Source organism: Uloborus diversus, chromosome 5 (assembly GCF_026930045.1).
Source record: "Uloborus diversus isolate 005 chromosome 5, Udiv.v.3.1, whole genome shotgun sequence".
In the NCBI taxonomy this organism is placed as follows: domain Eukaryota; kingdom Metazoa; phylum Arthropoda; class Arachnida; order Araneae; family Uloboridae; genus Uloborus; species Uloborus diversus.
Window position 1 is genome coordinate 170411512 of NC_072735.1, and position 26330 is coordinate 170437841.

The 26330-nt window shown below is 32.6% G+C and overlaps 1 protein-coding gene and 1 long non-coding RNA gene across 2 annotated transcripts in view; one reads left to right on the forward strand and one right to left on the reverse strand.

The window, feature by feature from the left end:
* The window catches only part of LOC129223277 (ER degradation-enhancing alpha-mannosidase-like protein 3), an 85937-nt gene extending 69404 nt beyond the window's left edge, over positions 1–16533 (reverse strand). The window contains exon 1 of the mRNA XM_054857843.1: positions 16424–16533. Coding sequence (XP_054713818.1) covers positions 16424–16533 — 110 coding nt within the window. The remainder of the gene's footprint in view (positions 1–16423) is intronic.
* A 584-nt stretch (positions 16534–17117) lies between these two features.
* LOC129222801 (uncharacterized) lies at positions 17118–25171 on the forward strand. The gene is made up of 3 exons (XR_008580613.1): positions 17118–17214; positions 19543–19663; positions 24263–25171. It is a non-coding gene; the product is annotated as an uncharacterized LOC129222801 (long non-coding RNA).
* The last annotated feature ends 1159 nt before the right edge of the window (positions 25172–26330 follow it).

Genomic DNA, 26330 nt, shown 5'->3' on the forward strand with positions numbered 1-26330 from the left:
TTACGCTTTCCATCGTAAAATCAATGATAAATAAGCTCAAAACGTTTTGGAAAAACGTCTTACTTATAGATAAAAATAAATTCAATAAATTGGGTTAAATTGTTGTATATCTGTCAATAGAAGAAAAAATGAGGAATTTAATCTTAAGAACTTAGTTGGATCAGTTAATCAGGACGGTGAAGGTGTTCTTGTGTGAGGGTGCATTACTGCATCAGGACTTGGAAATTTAGAATTTTTTGAAGAAACAATGAATTATGTTGCTCATTTAAATATTTTAAAAACAATTTTAAACTTTTAGCCCAAACTTTGGTAATCAGCAACAACTTTGTTTTTCATCAAAATAACGATAAGAAGTATACGATTGCGTTTCGTGCCTCAAAAGTTGTCCTTAAACTTAGAAATATATCCTAGTTTGGCAGCTTTAAACTTAATGGAACATATTTGGAGATATCTGGCGGCTAGATTACGAAAATACACCATTGAAACGAAAAGCGAACGAGAAACAGTAAGACTCGAAGATCGGCTGAACACTTACTCAGAAATTGCATTAAAAAAGAAAGAAAAAAGAATGAAATCTATTCCCAGACGTTTAAAAGGTGTTGTTGATACTGCATGATATTCTACTAAACAATAATTTTGTAAAAAGTTAGATTATTTGCTAATTTTTTGACATTTTTTCAAAGTGTACGAAGACTTTTGTGTGATAAAATCTCCGGCACTTTTTGGTTTTTGATTTTTAAAAAATTAAGTTTTAATGTTTTATTAAAAATTTTCGTGTAGTTTTGTTAAAAATAGATCATAGATCTTATAGTTAAATACCTATTCCGAAATATTAATTCCAACCAATGCATGGGGTCTATTTCATTGAAAGTCGTAGGTGTACGAACACTTTTGGGAGCCACTGTATGAAGAGCTTGGTTACAAAGTTGATCGCCATGCTAATGGCTGATCTTTAACGTATCAAAAAAAAAAAAAAAAAAATTTTTAGAACCTACAACGTAACCGATGAGATATGTAGTGTTACCAGTGGCGTACCTAGCATGGGTGACATACGGGGCTGTAGCTTGTGATTTCACCCTATCCCACCCACCCTTACAAACACACACATAAAAAAAGATTTTTATATTCTATGTAAACATAAAATTCATACAACTTTCAGAAACTACTACATTTGTGTTTTATGAAATTTTAAATGGTATAACGTACAAAAGACAAACAAAAGTTCTCAGAAATGTTCTTAGTTTTTCTAAGAACATTTCTGATATAACTTGCCCTAGACGCAAATGTGCAGGCCGAAGAGAGGTCAAAAGAGTAAGGAGGTCGGAGTGTATGAAATTGATTGCCCATTGACTATTTCAAACGCATCTCAAACACTTGAAAAGATAATAAGTGTCAGTGTTTTGATATTAGAGGATGTCATTGCAAGATCTAAGTCTTGACAATATGAACCTTATCCTGAGTATTCACTCCATGCTGTGGGACGGGAAAATAGAGAGTTCGGGGGTAAAACTCACGGAAAATTTTCAAATTTGTAGTCTTAAAAAAGCGTTTTAGCTTTATATTTCTCAAAAACTTGCAATTCCACTCTGGGCGTCATCCTCCAGACGGCTGGCACCCGGAGCGTGCTGCCCCTCGCCGCCGCCCCCCCCCCCCCGTAGTGACGCCATTCATGTTAGAATTTTCATGGCTGCTTACGCTCAGGCATAAAAGCGAAGTGCAGGAAATTCGATAAGATGAGATAGAGGTACTATATACGGGTAGCTTGCACTTGATTGAAATATTTTGACAGTTCGGAACACAGACTCTGCTCATCCTTGCTAATGTTCCATTTATAAAGTTTTTGGAGCAACAACTGCACAACTAGATAGTAAATAAAATGTTTACTTAGTACGCGATATCTTTGCTGCCTTTTTACTTTCTTCTATATCTAATATATAGAAGAAAGTATTGGATTCGTGCAAATTTTCGAATTTCGAATTTTGACGGATTCGAACGTTTTGAGGTGTGCTGAGTCCATTTCGACTATTTTTGGAAAATGTCTGTCTGTCTGTGCGTGTGTGTATGTATTTGTGTGTGTGTATCCGTGTGTGTGTCACGTCTGTGTGTGACCAGTTTTTTTGTGGCCACTCTACAGCAAAAACTACCGTATGAAATCGAACGAAATTTGGTACACATATGTGCCCCTATGTGAACTTGTGCCTATTGGTTTTTGGCGAGAATTCCTGCAAGGGGGATGGAGCAATGGGACGTTTTTTGAGTTACGCGTACTTGTTATTCCTCAGGAAGTAATCGGCGGAATCAAACAAAATTTGGTCCATATGTTGCCATTAACAGGAACAGGTGCTGATTCAATTTTGGTGTTAATAACTCAAACGGGGGTTGAGCTATAGAACGTTTTTTGTCGTCAATTGTGACTGCTGTATCTCAAGAAATAATGAACGGAATCAAGGAAAAATTTATTGACAAGTAGCCCCTAGAGGGTATAAGTGCTGACTATTTCGGTGTCAATAGCTAAAAAGGGGGTGGCGCAATCGAAAGTTCTTTTTTTTTTTTTTTGATTGTGAGTTCCGTATCTCAAGAAATAATGCTACCTTCTGGATGAAATTTGGAATAAATGTCAATCCATATGTAAACAGGCGTTGGTTCAATTTTGGCGCCAATTGCTCCATGGGGGGCTTTTTTTGTGTGAATAAAAATAGCTTTATAAATGCAACAATAAGAAAGATAAATTGTAGTAGACTGTCGTCTGCGTATTTCGCGTGATTTTAACTGTTGGAAAATAACCAGAAAATCGCAATGATTTAAAATTTTTAACTGTTGCCATCTTGCGTTTGTTAACAAATAAAATATTTGTAATTAATTCGAGCAAGGCTTTTAAAATAACTTTCAATTTTCGCTCTTTGCTTTGCTTTTGTAATAATTCAGACATTGGGATGGTCGTCAAGTTTTTTCATGTGTCATTTTGTTTTTGCTGGGAATATTGCTTCCTCGTCAAGCATGGGGAGGGATCAGAAAAAAAAAGAAAAATACAGAAGAAAGTTTCATGATGGCCACAACATACTAGTTACTTTCTGACTTACTTATTTTGAGAGCAATCGTTTTACATTCACCTTTCATTCCAGGGGTAAAAAAAGAGCTCCGAGAAAATATAAGAAATTTAGGTTGGTTTCTGAAGCGCTAAAAAACATGCGCAAATGTTTCGTAAGTCACGGACAAAGTTGTACATGCGCTATACTAAAGGTTGCATTAGAAATTTTAATTGAAACGCTTACAGATAATTCTAGAGCTTGGATATGGCACCTTGCAGTGATCCAAGAAATTAGTCAAAGATGTAAAACATTTCAATTCTGCGCGGACAAGGCAGATGTCTCATTGAACAGATTAATAGGTGGGCCATTATTGGACCTTATTCGGCAACCATTGGCCAGAGACTGCAGCGCCTCCTATAGTTTACAGGAACTGCGAAAACGTTCTTTTCTTAACAGGCTAATACTGTGATAAATAATAAGTTCTCTAAGCTTTTGTATTTTATCTGTCCCCTTCCTTAAATATCTATTCTATATTTCATACCAATTTGTAAAATGTTCAAACAATACTGTTTTCAGTATCGTAAAATGGTTACATGAAGAAAAATTAGCAATGAGTCAATTGTTTTTATGTCTTGTGTAAATACTTCAGACATCTTCATTAGCTACTGATCAAGAACATAGAGTCAACAATGACGGATGTCGAATAAGAAACGAAGAACGTCAAATAAATAACAATGGGGAGGGGGGGGGTAAAAAAGCGTCTGCGATAAGAGATAAAACATTTTTTCTCGGAAGGGATAACTAAGACAAAAATCGATTTAAAGAAACGAGCACAAATAAACTCTAATAATTAATTCTCGGGCTGAACCAAGGGGAAAAAAAGGATAAAGATTTCAGCTTATAGTCACCTCATTACTTTTAAATATGATGACAGATTTAATAAAAGTTTTATCTTTTATGCGAAATTTTTTTCTAATTAAAAATGAGATAATGAAGTATAAAAAAAGAGAATGCTTCAAGAATTTTTTTAAAATGAAAAATGCTCTTTAATGAGAACGGTATAAGCCAGTAGCGTCACCAGGGGGGGGGGTGTCTGGGGGTGTAACCAAAAAAGTGCGAGTTTATGAAAATATAAAAACATTAATTCTGAAAGTTACCACAAATATTGTAGATACAGTAAAACTTGTAAAGTTGACCACACTTGTAAGTTGACCACCTGTCTAAGTGGACCACCTTCTTCAGGCACGGAATTAGCCTTTATCGTATAAATAAACCTCTGTATGTTGACCACTAGCCGGGGAGCTAAACGACAAAAATCAATGGAAAACTGCAAATTATGATAAGAAGATGCCACTTGGTAGGAACGTTGTTTATGACTACAAAATGAAATTAAGACCCAGAGGCACTTTCAAAAACCGTTTAAATCCAAGATGGCGGCGTTTTTCAAAATGGCTACCCATATTAGATTTTTTTAAATACAATGTCGTACAAAAGAGACTTTTACATCGAATTATAGGTTTTTCAGATTACAGATTTCATTTCGTATGTTGAAAATAAGCTAAATGTTCATTTTTGTACTCTTTTAAAAAATACAATTTTATTACTTAAAAAAGAGATTACGCGTGATTTTTAAAGTACCAATATAAAAATAGGAAAAATATTAAATGCAAATATGTACAAAAGTATTAGTTCTATGTCGTTAGTCAAACCCTGCTTCATTCTTCGCATTAATTTTTGCATAGTAGTGTGCAGGGCAGACCTACACTTCTGCAGCTACACTTGTTCTTGCAGATTTTGCAGGTGCACTTTTTGAGCTCAGTGCATGAATCAGAAATTTCCGGTAACTACGACCATTTCAGCTGCCATCCAACCCTATTCACTTGGAGATGGTGCACGTATGATATGTTTGTGAGCTTGTCCCCAAATGTTGTCAGCCTGCAAAGCACACGCAATACTTAATGCTGTAAGGCACCCTTTGTTGGTAGCAAACTTTTAAGTGGCAGATTTTTTGCCACAAACAACTCTTTCCTTGCATCATTTACAATTACGTTATTTAGTCGAACAATACAGTAGTACTACTATTTACCTTTCAAAAATGTCAAAAATTTCGCTCGGCATATAATTTTGAGGTTGCGAAATAAATAAAAAACGCCATAGTTGCTTCTTTGAGTATCATCCATGCCTTCCAAGTTGATTTTATGGACTTCCCAGTGAAGCTAGGAATGCAAAACCTATGAAGGCATGTGAAATCCTGATAAAATCTTTCTTTCCCCTTTTTTTCTCAATAGTTTCATATATGGCATGAAGTATTAATGAATTTGTTGTTGTTTCCTGTTCCAAAAGCAATTCAAAGTTTATCCAGACTTAATGTTGACAAGGAAAAAAAGTAAGATATTGCTAAAACTAAGACATCTGTATCAACAATGCACATGATAATATTCCTAAAACCGTTTTCTACCATGTCTTGAAGATGCAGTATCATTCTTGAGCCTGTTTCCACTGAGCCAGGGCAAGTAACGACATCAGGGAGGGAAGTTTTTGCAGTACTATTTCCTTTAATGTTTTCATCTAAAGTCGTTAGAACCTGCAGATTTGTTATGGTACTTACAGCTAACGTACCTAGCAGAGCAAAGAACCTTTCTTTGTTATTCGAAATTCTTAAAAATCTTCGCCAATTTTTAGGTAAAGTACCGTGTGAAAGCACTTGTCTTCTTATTCCTGCTCCCAACTTCTCTGTAGTTTGACCTTTAATCGTTGGTGTAACATATCTGTCCCAACTAAAATCAATTCTCTGGCATTGGAAAGTCTCAATATCTTTACAAACGTAAAGTTTAAATATGTTTTCATAGTAATCAACAAATGTTTTAGAGGTTTGTGGCTTTAAATTACGCACGTTTCTTTTCCAGTTTCGGATGAATCAATGCTGAACTTAAAAATGGATTTGATTTACATAAGTCACTGGGGTAAGTGGGACACCCCCCTAAAACTAAAATATGGAAAAAGTTTTCGATCTTTTTCTGCACTGATCATGTTAAATGTCATCAGTGATTGGTTTTGGATTATTTGGGTTTCGTGAAATTTTTTTTCTAGGTCCATAGTACTTAGTCAAAAAAAAAAAAAAAAAAAAAAATTTCTTGAGTTCAAGCAACATTTTTCAAAGAAGTGTTTCTAGGTTAGTTTTTATTACTTTTTTATGATAATCAATTTTTCACGTATAGTTTAACTTAAAGTTCATACAGCAACAAGAATTAATAAGTGTATAAGAGGAGGGTTCCCACTTACCAAGTAAATCTGTTATAAGGGGTAAGTGGGTCCCAGGGTTCGAAAATATCGAAAATACCCGATGTTTTGATATGTATCGGATATTTTGATATATATCCGATATTTCCAATTAGCACTAACTCAAGTCTTTAAAATAGTAAATGCAGCCTCAAATCACTCTTTATTATCTTATATTATAATTTCAATATGTAGACTTAAAATTATGGTTTCTTTCATTATTTATAACTAATTTTTTGTTTTGCATTTCTATCAATTTTAATGGAGTTAATTTAGCATTAGCTGTTTTACTCATTTTCCTTCTGTTAAAATATTTTTACACAGTTATATGATTCATCAGAAACAAATAATATGCATTAGTCAGTGCAGTCATAAAACATTTTCTTCTTTACTAAGCAATGTTTCACTTTGAATTAGGCACTTTTAATATGAATTAAAATTGTTACATTGCTAATAATTTTATGGATACAAAATACAGGGTTCGTACTCAATTTCAGAAATAAAATGAAGGAGTTTTGGAGGAGTTCTAAAGGAGTAAAATGACATTCTGAAGGAGTACTAATGGGCTATCCTTAAATAATGTTGCACCTTTTTTCAATATTTTCCTTTCCTTTCCCTTTTGTCAAAGTGTCACACTTCATTTTACTACTCCTGTCACATGTCATATTATTATAATAACTGTGTGATGTCACATTTTGTCACCCTCTCTCTTCCCCCTCGTCACAATTTCATGAACCCGTCTCTCCCTCGAGGCACAGGCCCAACGAGAGTGACAGGTGCCCGTGACGCAAAAAAAGAGGAAGAAAAGAAAAAGAAACAAAAAGAAGAAAAAAAGAAAAAGGGGTGGGAACTCCAAATAAGAGAAAACGTAAAAATTAAGTGAAATTTTCTCTTTTGACATTTACTCTTATGGCACTTATTCAATTGTTTTCTAGTAAGCAGTTTTGATTTTTTTCCCCCACTTTTTTTCTTCTTTTTTTCCTTTTCTTTTTGTTTCCCCCCTTTTTCTCTTTTCCCACTTTTATTATCTTTCTTCTTCTTTTTTTGGGGTATGGGAGGGTCCCAGTGATATAACTGACAAGGCGACCGCCTTGGCTCTCATGCCCTGTCAAGTATGGCATCACTTGTGGATGCAGATGACCCTTTTTACAATATCATAACTGCAATTTACTAAACAATTGCTTTTTTTAAAACACAATCACTAAACAGAGTACATCTTAAAAATACTTATGTATTTCTAAATAATAATTAGAGAAACTGACTTTTGCTGCGAGTTTGGTGAAGGGGAAAAGCAACAATCATAAAACTTGAAAGAATAGCCAAGCACCATTTAAGCATGTTTTACTACACTTATGAAACGTCTTAGTCATCTAATAATATTTTCACCTTTAACTTCTATGATCAATTTGTAATTCACATCTTTCGAAAAAAATAAATATACGAAATTACTATATTAAAATCGTCATTACAACTTTGCACTGTGACGATGCTAAGTTGCCGATCGAAGTTACTGTTATAGAGAAAATTTTTGTAACTTTGAACTAAAAAAGAAGGAGTTTTAAAGGAGTTAAAACCAAAACGAAGGAGTTTGAAGGGCCGTTTAAAAAAATTTCTGAATGAAGGAGTATTGGAGGAGTTTTGAAGGAGCGTACGAACCCTGATATTGTACTACTTAGTTACATTATTGATGCATTAATACATCATGAAAATATAGTACAAAACTTTCTGGATATTTTTAATAATAAATGAACAATATTACTATGATTAATATATTCTTTGTATTGAAAATACCGTAGTTGAAAAAATAAATATCAAAAATATCAAAATATCATGATATTTTCAAAATAAATATCGGATATATATCGACTGATATATATCGGCGAACCCTGGTGGGTCCCCCTATAATAATGGAGATTTGAAAATCAAAAGCAACTTTGATAAAATATTTGTATTAGTGGAATGCAAGACAACTATGGTGACCTAGTAGAAGTTTTTTTTAAACATAATCATTAAGAATATTTAAAACATTATTTTTGAAAATAATGATGAACTTTAGTTCGTTAATAATGTCCAAGATAAAATAAGACAATAAGTTTTTTTATTGTTTCAAAATTTTTGTATAAGGTTTCAAAAACGAACTTAAAAGTGGTACCACTTACCCCAGACCAACCCCATATTTTATTCAAGTGTTGTTAAGTATAAAAATTAAACCAGATAAATGTACTATGCCTTACACTTTCGGCTTTGAAAAATGTAAGGAGCAAACAGTCGATATTATTCAATATACTGCTATTTATTATATTTTTTATTCTATACTAATAGTGGCTCTTCTATTCATTTCTTTCATTCTACAGACAAGCAGCTTGTTGAATCAAAATACGTTTGGGATTTTTTATTGTGCATATTAAAAAAAAATCTGAAACAGTCAATAAGTGTCAATTAGTGTATGAAATTTTACAAATTTTAAATAGAATTGGGTTTTTGATGCAACAAGTCAAAAACTAGTGAAAAACTGACAAATACTGACATTAATGTCAAATACTATCATTAATTTTTCAACAACACATTGGATTTTTCATGCTGAAAAGTTAACTCCTAAAATAACCTTCAAATCAATTTGATATGCTGTAAAAATAGCTAAATATTAAAACTGAAATCTCATTTTCAAATTTGCTCTGCTGAAATATTTCAAAAACAAAAACATTTAGTTTTAAGTAATTCTATCAATCTAAAAATCCTATGAATTTATGAAAGCTCTTTGGTTTTTTCTTGATAAGTAAAAGTAAAACTAAGCATTTAATGATCAATTATCTCAATATATTTGATGATATATATTTTTCCTTTGTATAATTAACATTACCCCCCCCCCCCCCCCCATAAACTAGTATAAATATTCTCTCGTCTTAAATGAACTAATGCTTTCAAGCAATATAACTAAGCCTCTTAAAATAACTTAGTATCAATATTTCTGCAGTGGGCAGGTAAAGGGCAGTAACTGCAAATTTTTCATTTTTGTCATCTACTGTACGTTTGCTTTGTTGTACAAGCTTGCTTATTTGGTTTCCGCTGAAAAAAATGCCCGAAAATACCGTCTTTGTCCAACATTTCCCTACTGTCAGTATTGATTCAAACACACATTTCTTCAAATATCTCGAAAACTCATTTCCACTGCAGATTTATTCTAATAAATTCTCTAAATGTAATATGCAAACATTAACTGTCGATTTTAAGAAAGTATGTAAGCTTGTAAATCATACTCGATTACTCTATCCTGTACTTTCATCATTAAACTTAGTTTTTAATATACAACAATTTGCAATCAGGAGTGTCCAGATGTGAGGTCATAGAAGCAGGAGCGTGAAGAGGGGGTGAGGAGAGAAGGTTCACCTGTTGGCCCAGGCCCGATCCTGAAGGGGGCCTGAGATTATTAAAAGGAGAGGCAAAACACATGTAGGGACATAGGGATAAACAATATGGAAGGGGGACCGTAAAATTCATTTGTGATGGGTCCCGAAATTTCTGTGCAAGCCCTACATAGAAGGTCATTGCAATCGCCCAAAAAATTTTCTTTTCCAGCAAATTTCGTCAGATGATTCGATAAATATAGAAAAAAAACATTGATTTTTTTTCCTTTAATGATGCATAATGCCTTTTTCATTAAGCATAGGTACATTTTCATTTTCTTGTTTTATCATTGGGTGAAATTCGGAGTTTTATTCAGAAAACTAAGAATTGTTTCACTATCAAAAGTGTAAGAGTGTACTTATTTATAATAACTTCCTATTCTATGAGAATAGTAACTCTCTCATTATTTCCTTTTTCTGCAGAGAAGCAGCCTGCCAAATCAAAATTATGATGAATATTTTTTATTACCATCATTTTAAAATTCTAATACTACCAAACTTTTACTCAAGTGTGATTATAAATCAGCGACAGGCAACCTAAACCAACTGCTGATCTGCTCTCCAAATTTGAGGAACGCTAAGATTGATTTCTGCAGAGATAGGGGGGAATTCTTTCCCTCATTGTGCCATTGGTAAAGTTGTTAAAAACATTATTTAATTACATAAATTTTTTCTTCAACATTTGTTCTAAGTTTTATCTAGTCCCCTTTTGTGGGCATTTTGTAAGAACAAAAGGTAAAAATAATTTTTCTTGAAAATTAAAAATTATGGCTCTTGTAATGATTATGAAAAGTTTTGAAAAGAGTTTTCTCATAACTTTTGATGAAGAAGTTGAGCCTAGTTTGTTTTCTCGAAAATAATATAGATTTTTTTTTTCTCTTATAAAAAAAAACATGGTCCAGAATGTTGCTGCGACTGATTGAAAACAGGCTCGAAATTGACCGCGATCGACGGGTTGTATACCGCTGTCTGGGGCGTGTAGAGGAGTTTTTGGGCTCGTCAAAAATGACTTTTACAGGACTCAGGCTCGAGCCAACATGTGCCCCCCCCCCCTTGTGCATGCCAATGACCGCTGATATAAATTACAATACTATTAGTAGGATAGATGAATCATTTGTTAACATAAATATTGTTAATAGCAATTTGTTCGATATCAATATTAATTTTAGATGGGTTTTTGACAGAAATTTAGGTTTGACGTCAAAAAGGGATTTTGATACAACCGTTAAAACCACTAAGTGCCAAAAACTTGCCAACCCTGATTTTAATGGTGATTTTTTTTCTTTAGAAAACTTCAGTTAGCAAGCAAAATATAGTTTAATAAAATATGCAACACAAACACTTACTTACATTATAAAAATGAGACTTAATTTTCATTCTACAATCAGCATTTCTCGCAGTGGCAGAGACTCCAAATCAATTCTCAATTTGGAGGCTTTTTTTTTCGCATGCAAAACTTCCAATTTTTTGATATAATTTTGAGTGTTGAGGAATTACTTTCTCTCTCAAAATTTAAAAAATATTTCTGTTCACTAATTCTTGTGCCAAATCAGTTTATTTCGATGAATTTACAATTTCATTGCATTTGGCGAGGTGGCAAATGCTTTGTGTTGCTATAAAAGTATGGTAAAAAGTATGTAATGGCAGTACCGAAAGTAAAGAAATGTAATGCTTTTATTGGCATAACTAGTAGTACATTGATGATAATAGCAGTATGGAACGTGCAAAAGAAATATAATAAGGCCTTTAGAGTGAACAAAAAAATATTTTAAAAGCATAAAAGACATTTACAGTGGTTTATTTCAAATATTGACAATTATAACATTGATTCCATCAAGCCAGTCATTTAGGAAGGGGCTTTGAAAAATTAAAATTTTTACAAATTAGTGGGGATTGTTTTTGCCCTTTTGTGATAAAATTTGCATTTAGTATACTATACACCTTTCACATACTGGGAAAAGTTCAAAATGACGGGGGTGGATTCAATAGGAATTTCTCTAAACATCGTTAAACTGACACCACACACAGTCGCTAACGTAGTCAACCTTTGTGTCATCAACATAGTGACAAAAAGTTTTACTGATATATGGTCAATTTATTGTATTTCTTCAGTTTGCATTGAAATTAACAATGTATTTCCTGAAAAAGAGGAAAGTCTCCTTTTGGAATATCTGAATGCAATCAGAAAGGGAGCTGCTTCCAGGGTCCCTCTATGGCTTCCAACATGCGTTTTAACCGGTTAGATAAGGATACGGCCACGAATGCGGATGTTTTTTACTTCCTTTTACAAAAAAGGAAGTATTGTATTCGCAAAACAATTTTCACTCAAAAATCGACGTAATTTCCATTTTACTCATCCCCAAATGAGTGATGAGGTTTTTTTTTTTGACTCGATCATACGTGGATAAGTGCCTAAGAATGTATAGACATGCAAAATATCCATTTTCACGATTCCAGAGTTAATTGCAATGAGTTTTCTTGTGACGTCTGTATGTATGTATGTATGTCGCATAAGGGGCATTCCACGGTATTTTGGACATTATGTAGAGTCCGTAACGTGACCTTTTTTTGCCATAACTTTTTAATTTACCGTTTGATTTGCAAATTATTTTATTTTGAGCTGGTGTGTTGGTAGGAAAAGATCAAAATAAAATAATATGCTAATCAAACAGTAAATTAAAAAGTTATGGCAAAAAAGGTCACGTTACGGACTCTACATAAATGTCAAAAATACCTTGGAATGCCCCATAACTCAAGAATGGTATGTCCTAGAAAGTTGAAATTTGGTACATAGACTCCTAGTGGGGTCTTTTTTTAGTTGTGCACCTCCCCTTTTGGTTCCATTCGGGTGTTTCTAAAAAAGTCTTTTGCTCCTTTTTGGGGGGAAATCATTGTTAATTTCGATGTAAACTCAGGTGGTGGTGTTATAATTTGGCGGACACTTGGCGATAGATCGCCAGTCTTTTGGTCACCAAGTTTTTTCGACAACTTGGCGACAAATCAGGCAATTTTTTTTTTAAAATCTGATTTCAATTTGGCCACTGTTAGTGATATTTAGAGAGTAAATTATTGAATCACATTAAAATTGCCAGCAATGGGGAAACGACATTAAATTGGAGTAAAAGGAAGTCATGTGATGCACACATCAGCTCGTTTTAAAAAATCTATATCAGTTAAGCAACATAAAAGGCACTGATTTAAAATGTAAACTTAGAGAAATTTATTATCATGGCAGATTTAACATGCACCAAATACCATTTGGGTCTACACAGAGGTTCTTTGACTGGAAAGCATCAAATTCACAACTCTCCAGTGACAAGTTTAACACCTTATCGATAACACCAGGCCTAATGGGAGGAGACCCTACAGGCTTTGACGCAACAGAAAATTTCAAATCTCTGGGTAATAAGATACCTTTCAAGTCTAGTGTTAGTTCTTTTAGAAAACTGTGGGTAGAGCAGGGTGAGGAGTCACTTTGGGTACACATAGAGAAATAATGAGAAAGCTTATACAGTCAAAACTCATTAATACAAACTCAATGGGGACACCAAAATATTTCGTGTTAAGCCAATTTTGCGTGAACCGATTTCCACGTTTACCGGATTTTGTGTAAGTAGCCAAGTTTTTTTTTTTTGGCGACTCAGAAAACATAAGAATCAAAGTACAGAGAAAACCTGTATAAGTTGACCACTTGCGGTGCACTACTTTAGTGGTCAACTTAAACAGGTGGACAACTTACAGAGGTTGATTTATATGATAAGGGTTAATTCCGTGCCTGAAAAAAATGATCAACTTAGACAGGTGGTCAACTTCACAGGTTTTACTGTACATTTGTACAAAAATATACAGACAAACATTTACATTTATAGTTTAAGTAAGAGAAGTAAGTCAAAACAGGCAATGGCTATTTGGGGCATTTCTCTACGAAAGTGCATTTTTAAACATCTGGATTTTTCCTTGATCAAAAGACTGGATTTTTGCTGTTGGCGGGGGTAAAAAAACACAATTTATCGCTTTATGACCTTAAAACCTCTACATAAGCAGAACAGTTATCCAGAATTTGACAATTTTTTCTTTTTTCACGATGAAATTTTAAATATAGATTTATCAGCCACTTGGTAAAGATTTCACTGTTTATCCAAGCTTTTTTACTGTAAGCATAGTCTACAGCTTTAGGTCGTTTGTTCCTGAAGCAACGAGAAATTTGCTCGCTGTCATCCATGTTGCGTGTGTCCAAGTGCAGATCTGTCAACAGTAATTGCATGTAAAAGGATGGGGTTTTATTTTTTTCTTTTCCCTCCATTTTTTTTTCAAGACCTTAAAATTTTCTTTGTCTTATATGGGAATTTGTCTAAATCCTCTTTGTGTTAAGCGATTGATTTAACACTAATTTGTAGCTTTATCGGATGGGGAGTGACAATTACTTGGCGCAAAGCGAAATTTAGCGTTAAGAGAGTTCTGTTAACAGTGTTTGACTGTAATATCAATTTGAAGTCTTGATCAGGATCTCTATCGGTACTTCAAGTTTAGTCAACAGTGCATTGCAAGTAACAAAGTCAGCAGAATGCTTGGGTTTATCAATAAATCTATTTCAAACAAATCTAAGAAGGTTCTTCTGCCTTTATACAGGAGTTTAGTAAGATCTCATTTGGAGTACGCTGTTCAGTTTTGGTCTCCTTACTTCAGGAAAGATATTTCTGTATTAGAAACAGGGTTGGCTTTCTGCCAGCAGAAACTAGTTTTTGCCGTACCAGTGGCAGAAACTGGTCATAACCGGTAAACACCGGCAGAAACTGGCAAAAACTTAAAAATGTTTTTAATAACTCAAGTAATTAGTAAATAATGTTTGTTTCAGTAAACTAAAAACTTAAACATCATTTCATCATTAAAAAAAAATAAAATCCCATGCTAGTGCCCTTGATTTAGTTCAGAAAGGGAACTTTCCAATTGCAGAGGCTCGTAGTATTCGAATTAATTTAACAAAGGATAAAAAATCATACAGAGGTGCTTTGGAAAGAGGAGTGACATACAGAATTAAACAGGCATTACTGATTGTAATTTGCTCACTTATATGCTTCCTCTAAATTGTTTGTGATTGAAATTCATCATGTCATGTGCTACAAGAAGAAAGTGCCAGAATTTTACTTGCCTAAATTTTGTACCTAATGTCACAGCTTTGCAAAACAAATCGGCCCCATTTCTCAAAACTTATTTTTTGAGTCAAATTTTTACCGCAACCCCAGTTACTACATGGTGAACCAGTTATACAACAGATGAAAGTTTCATGAACATTGCTTGCTCCTTGATGCAGTCATTGTCTGCTAGCTCTTCTGTTTTAAGAAGATTCTAAAATTTCTCATTTGTGCATAGTAAATTGGAAGCCTATTTAGATTTTTGAAACCACCTTTTCTAGGAGGCAATTGCAGGGTCCAAATAATGTAACATTTGATTTTGAATTGTGATAATTTTGTAATAAAATTACAGTACTTTGGTTAACAATTAATTATTTTTTCCATGCATTTTCAGTTGTATATCAAGAATAAATTTTTTATTTTGTGAGTTTTTGCCAGTTTCTGCCGCAAAGTGGCAGAAAGTGGTTTTTGCCATGCCGGTTTTAACCGGTTTCTACCAGTGGTTTTAACCGCCTCGGCAGAAACTTGCCAACCCTGATTAGAAAGGGTTCAAAGATGGGTTAATGGACTAGTAAAGGGACTTTCAGATTTAGGCTAAGATAACAGACTTAATAGGCTTAATATGTATAGCCTGGACCAAAGGAGAGTCAGAGGGGATATGATTCAGTTGTTGAAATTTATCAAAATAAAAGATGTTAATGGGTTAAATTTTTGCATACAAAGCAGGATGAGGGGCCACTGTTTTAAGCTATTCAAATCTCAGGCTAACCTGGAAATTAGGAAAAATTACTTCTTTAGTAGGGTCGTAGGCACTTGGAACAGCTTAACAGAAGAGGCGGCAGTGAGCAAGAGGGTGGATAGCCTTAAGAGGCAGGGGCATGGATCTTCATTGGGGTCATCATCATATTTGTATTTCAGAATGGTCGAAAAATGGATACTTTGATTCTGGAGATACATATAGACAAGCCAAAAGAATCTACTGAACATTCATGGGGGGGGGGACAAGTGAAAGAGAAGTTGAGAGCAAAATTTGAGTAAACATTTTTTCTGGAATACATTAGCTCTTGTGCTTTGTACACGGATATAAAACTTCAATTATACTGAATTTATCAGCAAAATCACCACAGATTAATAGTACATAGGTCAAAGGTAAGCAATTTTTTGTCAAATATTTTGGAGAGTATGCTTGAAAAACTTAAGGTGTAAGTAAACTTAGGTTTGTTTTAAAAATGCAAAAAATTTTGCTGTTAGGAAAAAACCCAAATGAATGCTTCAAAAATATGTTACATGACAATATTGAACATTCTATAACACATGAGAGAGTTAAACTACGTAAAATAGATATTTTCATGTAAAAATTTTTTAATTGTAAAATTCGTTTAGAATCAATATGTGTGCAGAATAAATGAACCAATATGTTTATGTAGAGAATGTAGGAAGTTTGAAACCAGTAAAGCTCATTCGGAAGGCAGAACTGTGTTCATTAATCGAGGGCAAAACATTAGTTGTGAAATGTCATAGTAAAGAGAAAATTTAATACAATATTATGACAAAGAAGAACAAGAATAAATTCACTTACTTTAATTGATCTTTTTCTTCTAAACTCATGCACCAAGCCACGTCACCGTAATTTAAATACAATCCACATATTGTACTCCAAATTAATGTTACCAAAGTACGGTAACTCATCATAATTGCTAAAGAGAAAAAATTTGCATCGAAATTAAAAGACCGATCATAGGTCCAAACTGAAGGTATCGCTACAAAACAATTACATACTGACAACACAGTGAAATTAGTAATTATACACACGAATGCTAGGAAGGAGACTTCATATCAAAATTATTTCAACCCAAAACCACACAGTATTCTGTCATTCCTCACCAACACTTCTACTCATCATCATCATCATCATTTCATTTTCGATTTTGATATGCACCCATTTGACATTCGATAAACTTAATATGAAATTAAAGGAATAAAATCAATCTTCATTGATGAAAGGAATCATTGTAATAACGCTTACAATTAAGACACTAACATGTGTTGAATAATACATATGTGTTTCAGTTTTTTAATGATTTTGGTTTAATATCAAAAAGTTTCAAGCAATTATATTTTTTATAAATATTTGAGCTGATGAACTGTATTTGTTTTGTATTTAAAACTGATTTAAACTGAAAAATGAAACCGAAACTTAACTTACGAGCACACGAGCTTTAACTGTAAATGTTTTAAATCAAGAACCGCAGACCGCAAATGCATACCACGTGATAAGACGTGAGCGGTGGTTAAAAACTCCAAACTCTTATACTCCAATTTTCGTAACATATTTTGCTACCTCAATGTGGAATAATGTTTGTTTCAAAAGTAAATATTGATAATTTTGTTTTATAGTCCATCTCACGACTGTTAAAGACTAGTTAAAGATGCAGCAGATATTCGATAACTATCCTGTATCCGGCTGATTTTTAACTATTCGGTATCCGATTCAACGACCACTCTACTTCGGATTGGATATCCGGTTTGATGTGGAGAGAAAAAAGTTTTCAAGAAAATTTTCAATTAAAAAATCCATGTTTTGGTAATTTTTTTAATGATGTAATGACATTATTCATGTTTCCTGTATTAATTTCTGCTTCTAAAACAGAAATTAGATTATACCCTGATCCGCCCGTCAGAAACTGACACTCTTGTTTTTAATTCAAATTGATAGGAGTTAATATGCCTCACAATAATAATCCAAAAATGGAATGTCTGCTATCATGATTCTAAATTAATGGTGCAAAACGTAACAGCTTTTTAAAAGAAAAAACTCGACTTGCGAAAGTTTGAGAAATTTACTTAGTATCTTTTCCTAGTTTGGTTTGGTGAGTGACTGCAATAATAGTGTACTTAATTAAAATAATTTTTGATTGATTATGCCAATAAAAAGTATTGAAATTGAGAGTTGTTCCCGTGTAAAAAAAAAAAAATCAAAAATATACTTTAGCCACTTTTTCAAAATAATGATTTTATTGTAGATTTTTTTTTTTTTGTCATAATTGTGCATTTTTAGTTTGCTTTGTATTTATAAATAGAAAAAAATCGATCCCAGATTTAGCATTATCATGTGTGACCTTGTGAGAACATGAACTGATAAGATCTCATTGGAATACTTGTATACCACATTTTTCTTACATCTTTACACTCATTCATTATTGCAGGAAGAATCACACTATAAAAGTTGGTGGTTTCCATCAAGTATTTCTTGCTTAAGGGGGAAAACCAATTCAGAAGGCAGAAATTTTAGTGTTTTTTGTGATTTTTTTTCAACAGAGAAGAAATAATCTGAATTTGTTCAAACTTGAAGAATATTTTATTCTTATTTTCAAGTACACTTTGTAATTTTTTCAAGTCATTTCTGCCAGAAATAGAAGAGTTTGAAGATGATGTCCATGGATAGTTGCTATCAGAACTTGTTGCTAGTATGCATTCCTGAAGTCACAATGGGGTCGTTTCCAAAATGTTAAAAGTATTTTTTTATGAAAGAGCATGCTTAGAAATATAGCATCTGACCATTTTTTAAATAATTTGTTTAAATTTAATATTAAAAAAAAATTACTTAAATCGGTGCCCTTTCATTGTCTACAGCTCCTTCAATGACATCACAAATGATGAAATGCCATTCAGTGTTGCCATTCACAGTGCAAAATATTTAATTTGCATCTTTAATCACGTATATTGGCAACGATATGGTTGATAGCAAGCATAGAGCACAATATTTAATTTGCTTCTTGATTATCAGAACGTCGAAAAGTGGTAGAAAGATGCGTCAAATTGCATCATTTGTGACGTCAAAAAGACCACGCCTTGTTTTCAAAATTGAACATTTAAAAAAATTTATTAAAAAATAACTGTTGGGAAAATGCAAGTATTTTCTGGGTCCATGTTATTTTTTTTACTCATTCTATCAATTTCAGTGACTAAAAGAAGTACTTTTGACTGAAGGAAACCACCCCATTTTTATCTGTAATCATTGCAATTTTTTTCTATCGTTAACAACATATTTCCTCAGAATATGAACCTAATTCTGGTTAAAAAAAATAAAACATTTCATGCTTTTGAGGTGTTTGATGACAAAATTCATGTTTTTCTACTATTTTTGCTCACCTTTTTCTCATTAAAAAATATTTTTAATCATAATATCATCCCAGAATTGGGTTCATATAGAGTGTAATTGAATAAAGAAGATTCAGGCAAAATTTCCGAATGATTGGCCTAAAACATTTTGCGCTAGAATGCACACCACTTGAAAAAAAAAGTCATTTTGAAAGAAATGCAATTGAAAAAAAATTGTTGTGAAACATTTTCCAATCTTCAGTTTTTTAAGTGCTCATAGCGTTGGAACTAAACAGAATTTTTGTCAACACATTCTTGAATAGTTCTACTAACATTTTATGACATTGAAAAACAAATAGATTTTTCGACCCGTCTAAACTGGTTCCCCCCTTAATGAAGCAGGTTGACACAGTTCCCAATTTCTCTCCCCATTTTACAATTGTTAACCCCTACTGATTTTCCGAGCAGACACCACTGGGATGATATTCTATTGGCCTCCCAAAAATTTAAGAAGTATTATTTAGTTATTTGTCTGTCATTAATTTTTAAAATTTGTTGTAGAAGTAATTTAATAATGTAATAACATAATTTTTGTAGACTGAATCTACTGAAGGAAGAACATGTCCATTATGCCAAACGAAGCCTGCATGTTATCTTCATTATACCTGATTCAGAATGATTGACTAAGCTTTTTATTAAGGAATGAAAATCACTTGATGTAAGTATGATTTTATAGTAGCGTAGGGTACAATGCATTTGTTGTAATGCAATTCATGTGAGCAAGGTTGGGTTTTTTATGTGACGAGTCCTAAATTAGTCAAAAATTCAAAAATCTGATGAAAACTTCAAAAATTGACGAAAATGGCAAAAAAAAAAAAGGTTAACTAGTGACATTATTATCAAATACAGTCATAAGTTTATAAATTTTCCTTTCAATTAATATATCATGTTTAGAAAAAAATAGTTATTGATATTAAAACTGTTAAATCCAGTTTTCAAAAAAAAAAAATTTAACAATTAAAACTAAATTTAAGTATTTTATATTATGCTTTTTATCAATCTAAAAATTCATCTATGTCAGGATTTATATCATCGCCTTAGAGCAACAGTAGGACATCTTAGTGTTGTTTCTGGGATTAGATGTCTTAGTGTTGTTCTGATGAATAAATATGTAGGGGAGAGTGTTGTACCTTGGGACACTTTTCATTTTTAATCTCGGTTATTTAAACCAAATTTAAATTCTAAAAGTCACATTGAAATACCCCAACATATTTTTCTACAATAAATTTTTTTCAATTCAGACAGTTTGAAAATAAAATATTGCCAGCCATTTAAAGTAAAAGTTCCAAACTTGCCCAAGGTGCAACATCCTATTGTACCATGGCACATATCCTGTTGTATCGTCAGACACTTCTTCATGATTCAAGAAACTGCCATATACTTAAACCAATTTTGCCCCAGACAAACAAAAAAAAATTATTTTTTCATTATAATGAATTAAATTATGAATAAGGAATCATAAATAGTGAATCATTATCTAACACTAACACTGAATATGTTTAAATATGAGATTAGAACATTTTCCATGTTCCTAAACATATCTTAACTATTACAAACCATGCACATCCCCAAAGCAGAATACTTTAGAATGTTCTGCAGCGTAAAATCATTTGACCAAAATTGTTCTGCAAGTACTTCAAACATTGTACGCGAAAAAACGTGACATTTTCCACAAATTGGGTACCGAAAATCAAAATCGTTTCATATCGGAGTTTTTTTTTTTTTAGCTGGACTGTTGCTGTTTATTTCTGTAAAATGAGATATTTCCGGACACATCACAGCTTTCAATCAAATGGCTAACTAAAGAGCACTGAATTTGGAAAATTAGTTGATCATGAAAACTATAAAATCAAAAAAACTTTAACAAGGTGTCAAACCTAAACCGATTGAGATTCCCCAAAAATAGTTTGTTTGATTTCTAAAATACATAGATAGAGCAAAGATGCAAAATTTTATAAAAATCCGAATCTAGGTGGCAACCACTTTTTTTTTTTTGGTTAATTTTACATGGCATGAAGGAGCAATTAAAATAATGTTCCTAAATAAATAAGATACTAAAATAATGAATAAAATGAGTCGAGTTCGGGTTGCATATAATAAAACACTTCAAAACTTTCTAAATAATTGAAATATTTTCTGGATGCAAAGGGATTGAAATCTCAAACAAGACACGCAATTTCCGGCGATGGACATGTTTCAGTGTTGGCATATTTCCAAAACATACGTGTATGACCGAAATTGCAGTGGATGAAGATCGATCGTGAAAGTCCTACAAAGGACTTATCGAATTCAACATCACAAGTTTTCCGCCAAATTATCGTAATTTGCGAGAATTTTAGATTTTCTTCTAATTTTAAGAAATCTGCAGAATTTCTGCAAAATTCTATCTTGAGTTGGAAGGTATTTGTAGAAAATTTGCAGTTTCTACAGATTTTCTGCATCGTAGTTTCTGCAGATTTTTGGCGCCGCAGTTTCTGCAGATTTTCTGTACTGCAGTTTCTGCAGATTTTCTGCACCGCAATTTCTGTAGATTTTCTGCACTGCGATTTCTGCAGAAATTTCACTGAAATTTGCAGAATTTTTCCAGAAAATGTATCACTTTTCCTTTCACATTTAAACAGAATTGTTCTGCAGCTCAGACATCTGTTCTGCGACATACGTCGCAAATTTAGTAGTATTCTGCTTTGGGGATGCACATGTTGCACTTTGGGACATGTCAGGCCCGGCTCCTGGGCTAGGCAGCCGCCTGGGGCGGCAGATTTTAAGGGCAGCAGATGCCGAAGTTGAAACTTTTTTAAAAGTATGAATGTTTGTTTCAGTGCCGTAAGATTCACCGCTTCAATGCTGAAAAGAAATTCATAAAATAAACTGCACACCAGTGTTTGGATGGATGTGCAAAACATAATTCAGAATAATTCAACTTAATTTTAGAGGCAGCAAATTGCGTGATTTTAAAATCTTTTTAAAATATCAATATCTGTTTCAGCGCCAAAAGGTGAACTACTTTAATGTAAAAAAAGATAATTTAAAGTGTGCCATTTCCAGTCCTTGGATCTGCAAAACCCAGTTAAAAATTTAACTAGAAACTAGCTTTAATTTTAAACACTTTACTAAACTTTTTACTTTAGTACTATGTTATATTTTATATTATTATTATTGAAAGGGGGCGGCACGTGTTAATATCGCCTCGGGCGGAACAACTACAAGAGTCGGCCCTGGGACGTTTCCTAAGGTACAATATGTTTGACTGTCCCGAGGTACAGTTGCCATGTGGTTTAAATAAAACCAAAATAGTGGTCAATCTAGATGCACTATCATTATTTTCTCATATTTAAAATACTTCTCTTTTATAACAAAATAAAATTCAGTTGATTAGTTTTACAAATACAAAGACAGAAAATGGAATAAAAATAAAGAAAATATTTACTAAGGAGTCATGAAATTTTCTTTCTCTCACAAAATTGTCTATTTTACTCATTTGATGCTTTTCTTTACTTATGGTTTTATTTGGTGATGAAGGTTACTATTAGAGTTTATAAAAAACATGACTGCTTAAAATAATACTACTAGTAAATTTATAAAAGGAAGTACTATGCCAATTGAATTCTCTTCCCATTATAGGAGTTTCTACAAGTTACTATGTTAGTACAGATATATTAGTACTAAAATAAAATTTAAGAAATGTATTAATTAAGGTTTCAAACCATTGACATTTTTTTGTTTAGTGTACCACTAATACTGATGTAAGATCACTACCAGGCATATATCTAGGGCTGGATGCTATGTTGGGCACCGAATTTTATAGGAGGGGCAACACAAAATAGGCTCTTAAATCAGTTATTAACCTTTATGGGCAATGTGAAACGGAATTTCATAATGTAATACTCTTTACTCCTTCAATTGAATGGCAGAGCTTCAACACTTGTTTTAACAATAGGTGATGTATAAAATTTAAAGATTTACTGTAATGGTACTTTATTATTGAAATAATGAGAGTCTGAATTATTACAATATAAAAAGTGTTCTTGGCTTTGTCTTTCGAAATCGTTCTAGTTGACACTATTGGTTAGTGTAGGCTAAAACGTTCTACTTCCAAACAAAATCAGTGCATAATTATTAGCAGAGAGCTCTCTCTTTCATACAGTAACCCCTATTTATATCGCACTTTTCGGGGGACGAAAAAAAAGCGTGATGTAACCAAGGTCATTGAAAATAGTTATCCATCCAATACGTACAAGTAAATTAGCATTCACTCTTTTTGACATGATTTCCAAATGGTTTCGATATAGTTCATGAATTTACTATCACACGTAATGTAACTTATACAAGATTTAAATTTAAGTAAATTTTCAGTGTCAATGTGATATGGCGAATAAAGATGATCCTCATTAGTTACAGCGTGATAAGAGTGAGCATTCCAATACCCTCTTATTCTCAGCAGACTTTCTAATCCCTCTGATTTTCAGTGGAATGGATGTGAAAAGTAAAAGTAACCAGATTGTTTAGAGAAAACTCTTTCACCCGTCCAGAGGATTCTTCCTTTGATGCAAATCCTGATTTGTGCAACCAAGCACAAATCTTTTCTATACTAAAAACACAGTCAGAGAAGGGTGTATGCTCTCTTCTACTTGGACCAGGCCTGCTGTCACACCTGCCTGCTGTCTCTCACTCATTGTAAAGGTCTTAGTATCAATACAAAAGAAAATGTCGAGTAGTTTCCAAACTATATCTTAAACTAAAATATACTGCATGTATGTACATTTGGATGGCAGGAGTTGCCGCTGCTTTTCCAGCGAATTCAGAAGAATAGGAGCATCTTCGTTTTGTTCAATGACAAAATAAAAAAGATAAAGACCTTTTCTGAGTAATAAAATATGTTTTTTCATGAATGGTTTCAAGCTTAAAGCAAGATTTTTTTTTTAGGTTTTAATATTTTGGGGGACAGAAGGAGCGATATATCGAGGCACGATATAACAATGGGCTACTGTATTATGTATTATAAGCAAGAAACATCTTTTTTACATTGAAAATAGGAGTATAAATGCAGGATTATCCCAGGACTTGCAAAAATGTTTCCAGTACACACACTAACTGATGTGGCCCCCCTCTGCTACCTTCCCCTAGTCGCCCTCACGCCTTTTTTCTAAATTTTAAATGTAAAACTTCTATTGAATTTAAAATGTCTGTAATGTGATCCTAATTTGTATAAAATCAAATTTGCTCATTTATGCATTAATTTTTCCCCATTTCTTTATAGGTCAATGATGTTATGCTCAGTGATACAATGTGCTGCTTTCTCTTCCTTAACCTTCCCAAATGATAAAAATAACTTTTAGACTAAGAATTCAAGCTTATTGTGTTCTGTGATTTATTTCTCCATGTAACATACTGATTAAAGAAATGATTTTTAATGCAATCTGCATGAGCAATCTTCCATGTTGGACCTGTTCAGTGGGTCATTGCTGAAAAAGTGCCTTCCTTTAAAAAATTTATTTAAAATGTATTTGTTTTGATTAAAAAAATGACTTTCTTTGAATGCGTATTTTTTGACATGGGGGATTGTTTACACAGATTGCAATCTGCGTGAACAATCTCCCATGTTGGACAGTTCGTGTTCAGAGGGTCATTGGTGAAATATTGCTTTTCTTTAAAATTTTCATTGAAATACTATGCTAGCCAAATAAGTGCAAAAATAATAATTCACAATTCAAATCATGTTTAATTTTAAGTATGCCTTGCTTTAAAATTTTTCTTTTAAAATATTAATGTTAATTTAAGAAATGACTTTCTTCAATGTGCAAAAATAATAATTCACAATTCAAATCATGTTTAATTTATTAAGTATGCCTTGCTTTAAAATTTCTCTTTTAAAATATTAATGTTAATTTAAGGAATGACTTTCTTTGAATGCGTGTTTTCTGACATGGGGGATTGTTTACACAGATTGCAATCCATGTGAACAATCTCCCATGTTGGAATGTTCATGTTCAGAGGGTCATTGCTGAATTTTAAATGTTTCATTAAAATATTGCTAGCCAAACAAATGCAAAAATAATGCTCCTCAATCCAAATCTTGTTAAATTTATTAAATATGCCTTTCTTTAAAATTTTACTTTTAAATATATTAATTTTGATTAAAGAAATGACTTTCTTTGAATGCGTATTTTCTGACATGGGGGATTGTTTACACAGTTTGCAATTTGCGTGAACAATCTCCCATGTTGGACAGTTTGTTCAGAGGGTCATTGTTGAAATATTGCTTTACTTTAAAATTTTTATTTAACCACTTTGCTTGCTAAACAAGTGCTTAAAATAATAATTCACAATTCAAATCATGTTTAATTTATTAAGTATGCCTTGCTTTAAAATTTTTCTTTTAAAATATTAATGTTAATTTAAGGAATAACTTTCTTTGAATGCGTGTTTTCTGACATGGGGGATTGTTTACACAGATTGCAATCTGCGTGAACAATTTCCCATGCTAGACACTTCATGTTCAGAGGGTCATTGCTGAATTTTAAATGTTTCATTAAAATATTGCTAGCCAAACAAATTCAAAAATAATGCTCCTCAATCCAAATCTTGTTAAATTTATTAAATATGCATTTCTTTAAAATTTTACTTTTAAATATATTAATTTTGATTAAAGAAATGACTTTCTTTGAATGCGTATTTTCTGACATGGGGGATTGTTTACACAGATTGCAATCTGCGTGAACAATCTCCCATGTTGGACAGTTTGTGTTCAGAGGGTCATTGTTAAAATATTGCTTTACTTTAAAATTTTTATTTAACCACTTTGCTTGCCAAACAAGTGCTTAAAATAATAATTCACAATTCAAATCATGTTTAATTTATTAAGTATGCCTTGCTTTAAAATTTTTCTTTTAAAATATTAATGTTAATTTAAGGAATGACTTTCTTTGAATGCGTGTTTTCTGACATGGGGGATTGTTTACACAGATTGCAATCTGCGTGAACAATCTTCCATGTTGGACAGTTCGTGTTCAGAGGGTCATTTTTGAAATACTGCTTGACTTTAAAATTTTTATTGAAATACTATGCTTGCCAAACAAGTGCAAAAATAATAATTCACAGTTCAAATCATGTTTAATTTATTAAATATGCCTTTCTTTAAAATTTTTCTTTTAAATATATTTTGATTAAAGAAATGACTTTCTTTGAATGCATATTTTCTAACATGGGGGATTGTTTACACAGATTGCAATCTGCGTGAACAATCTCCCATGTTGGACAGTTCGTGTTCAGAGGGTCATTGTTGAAATATTTCTTGACTTTAAACTTTTTATTGAAATACTATGCTT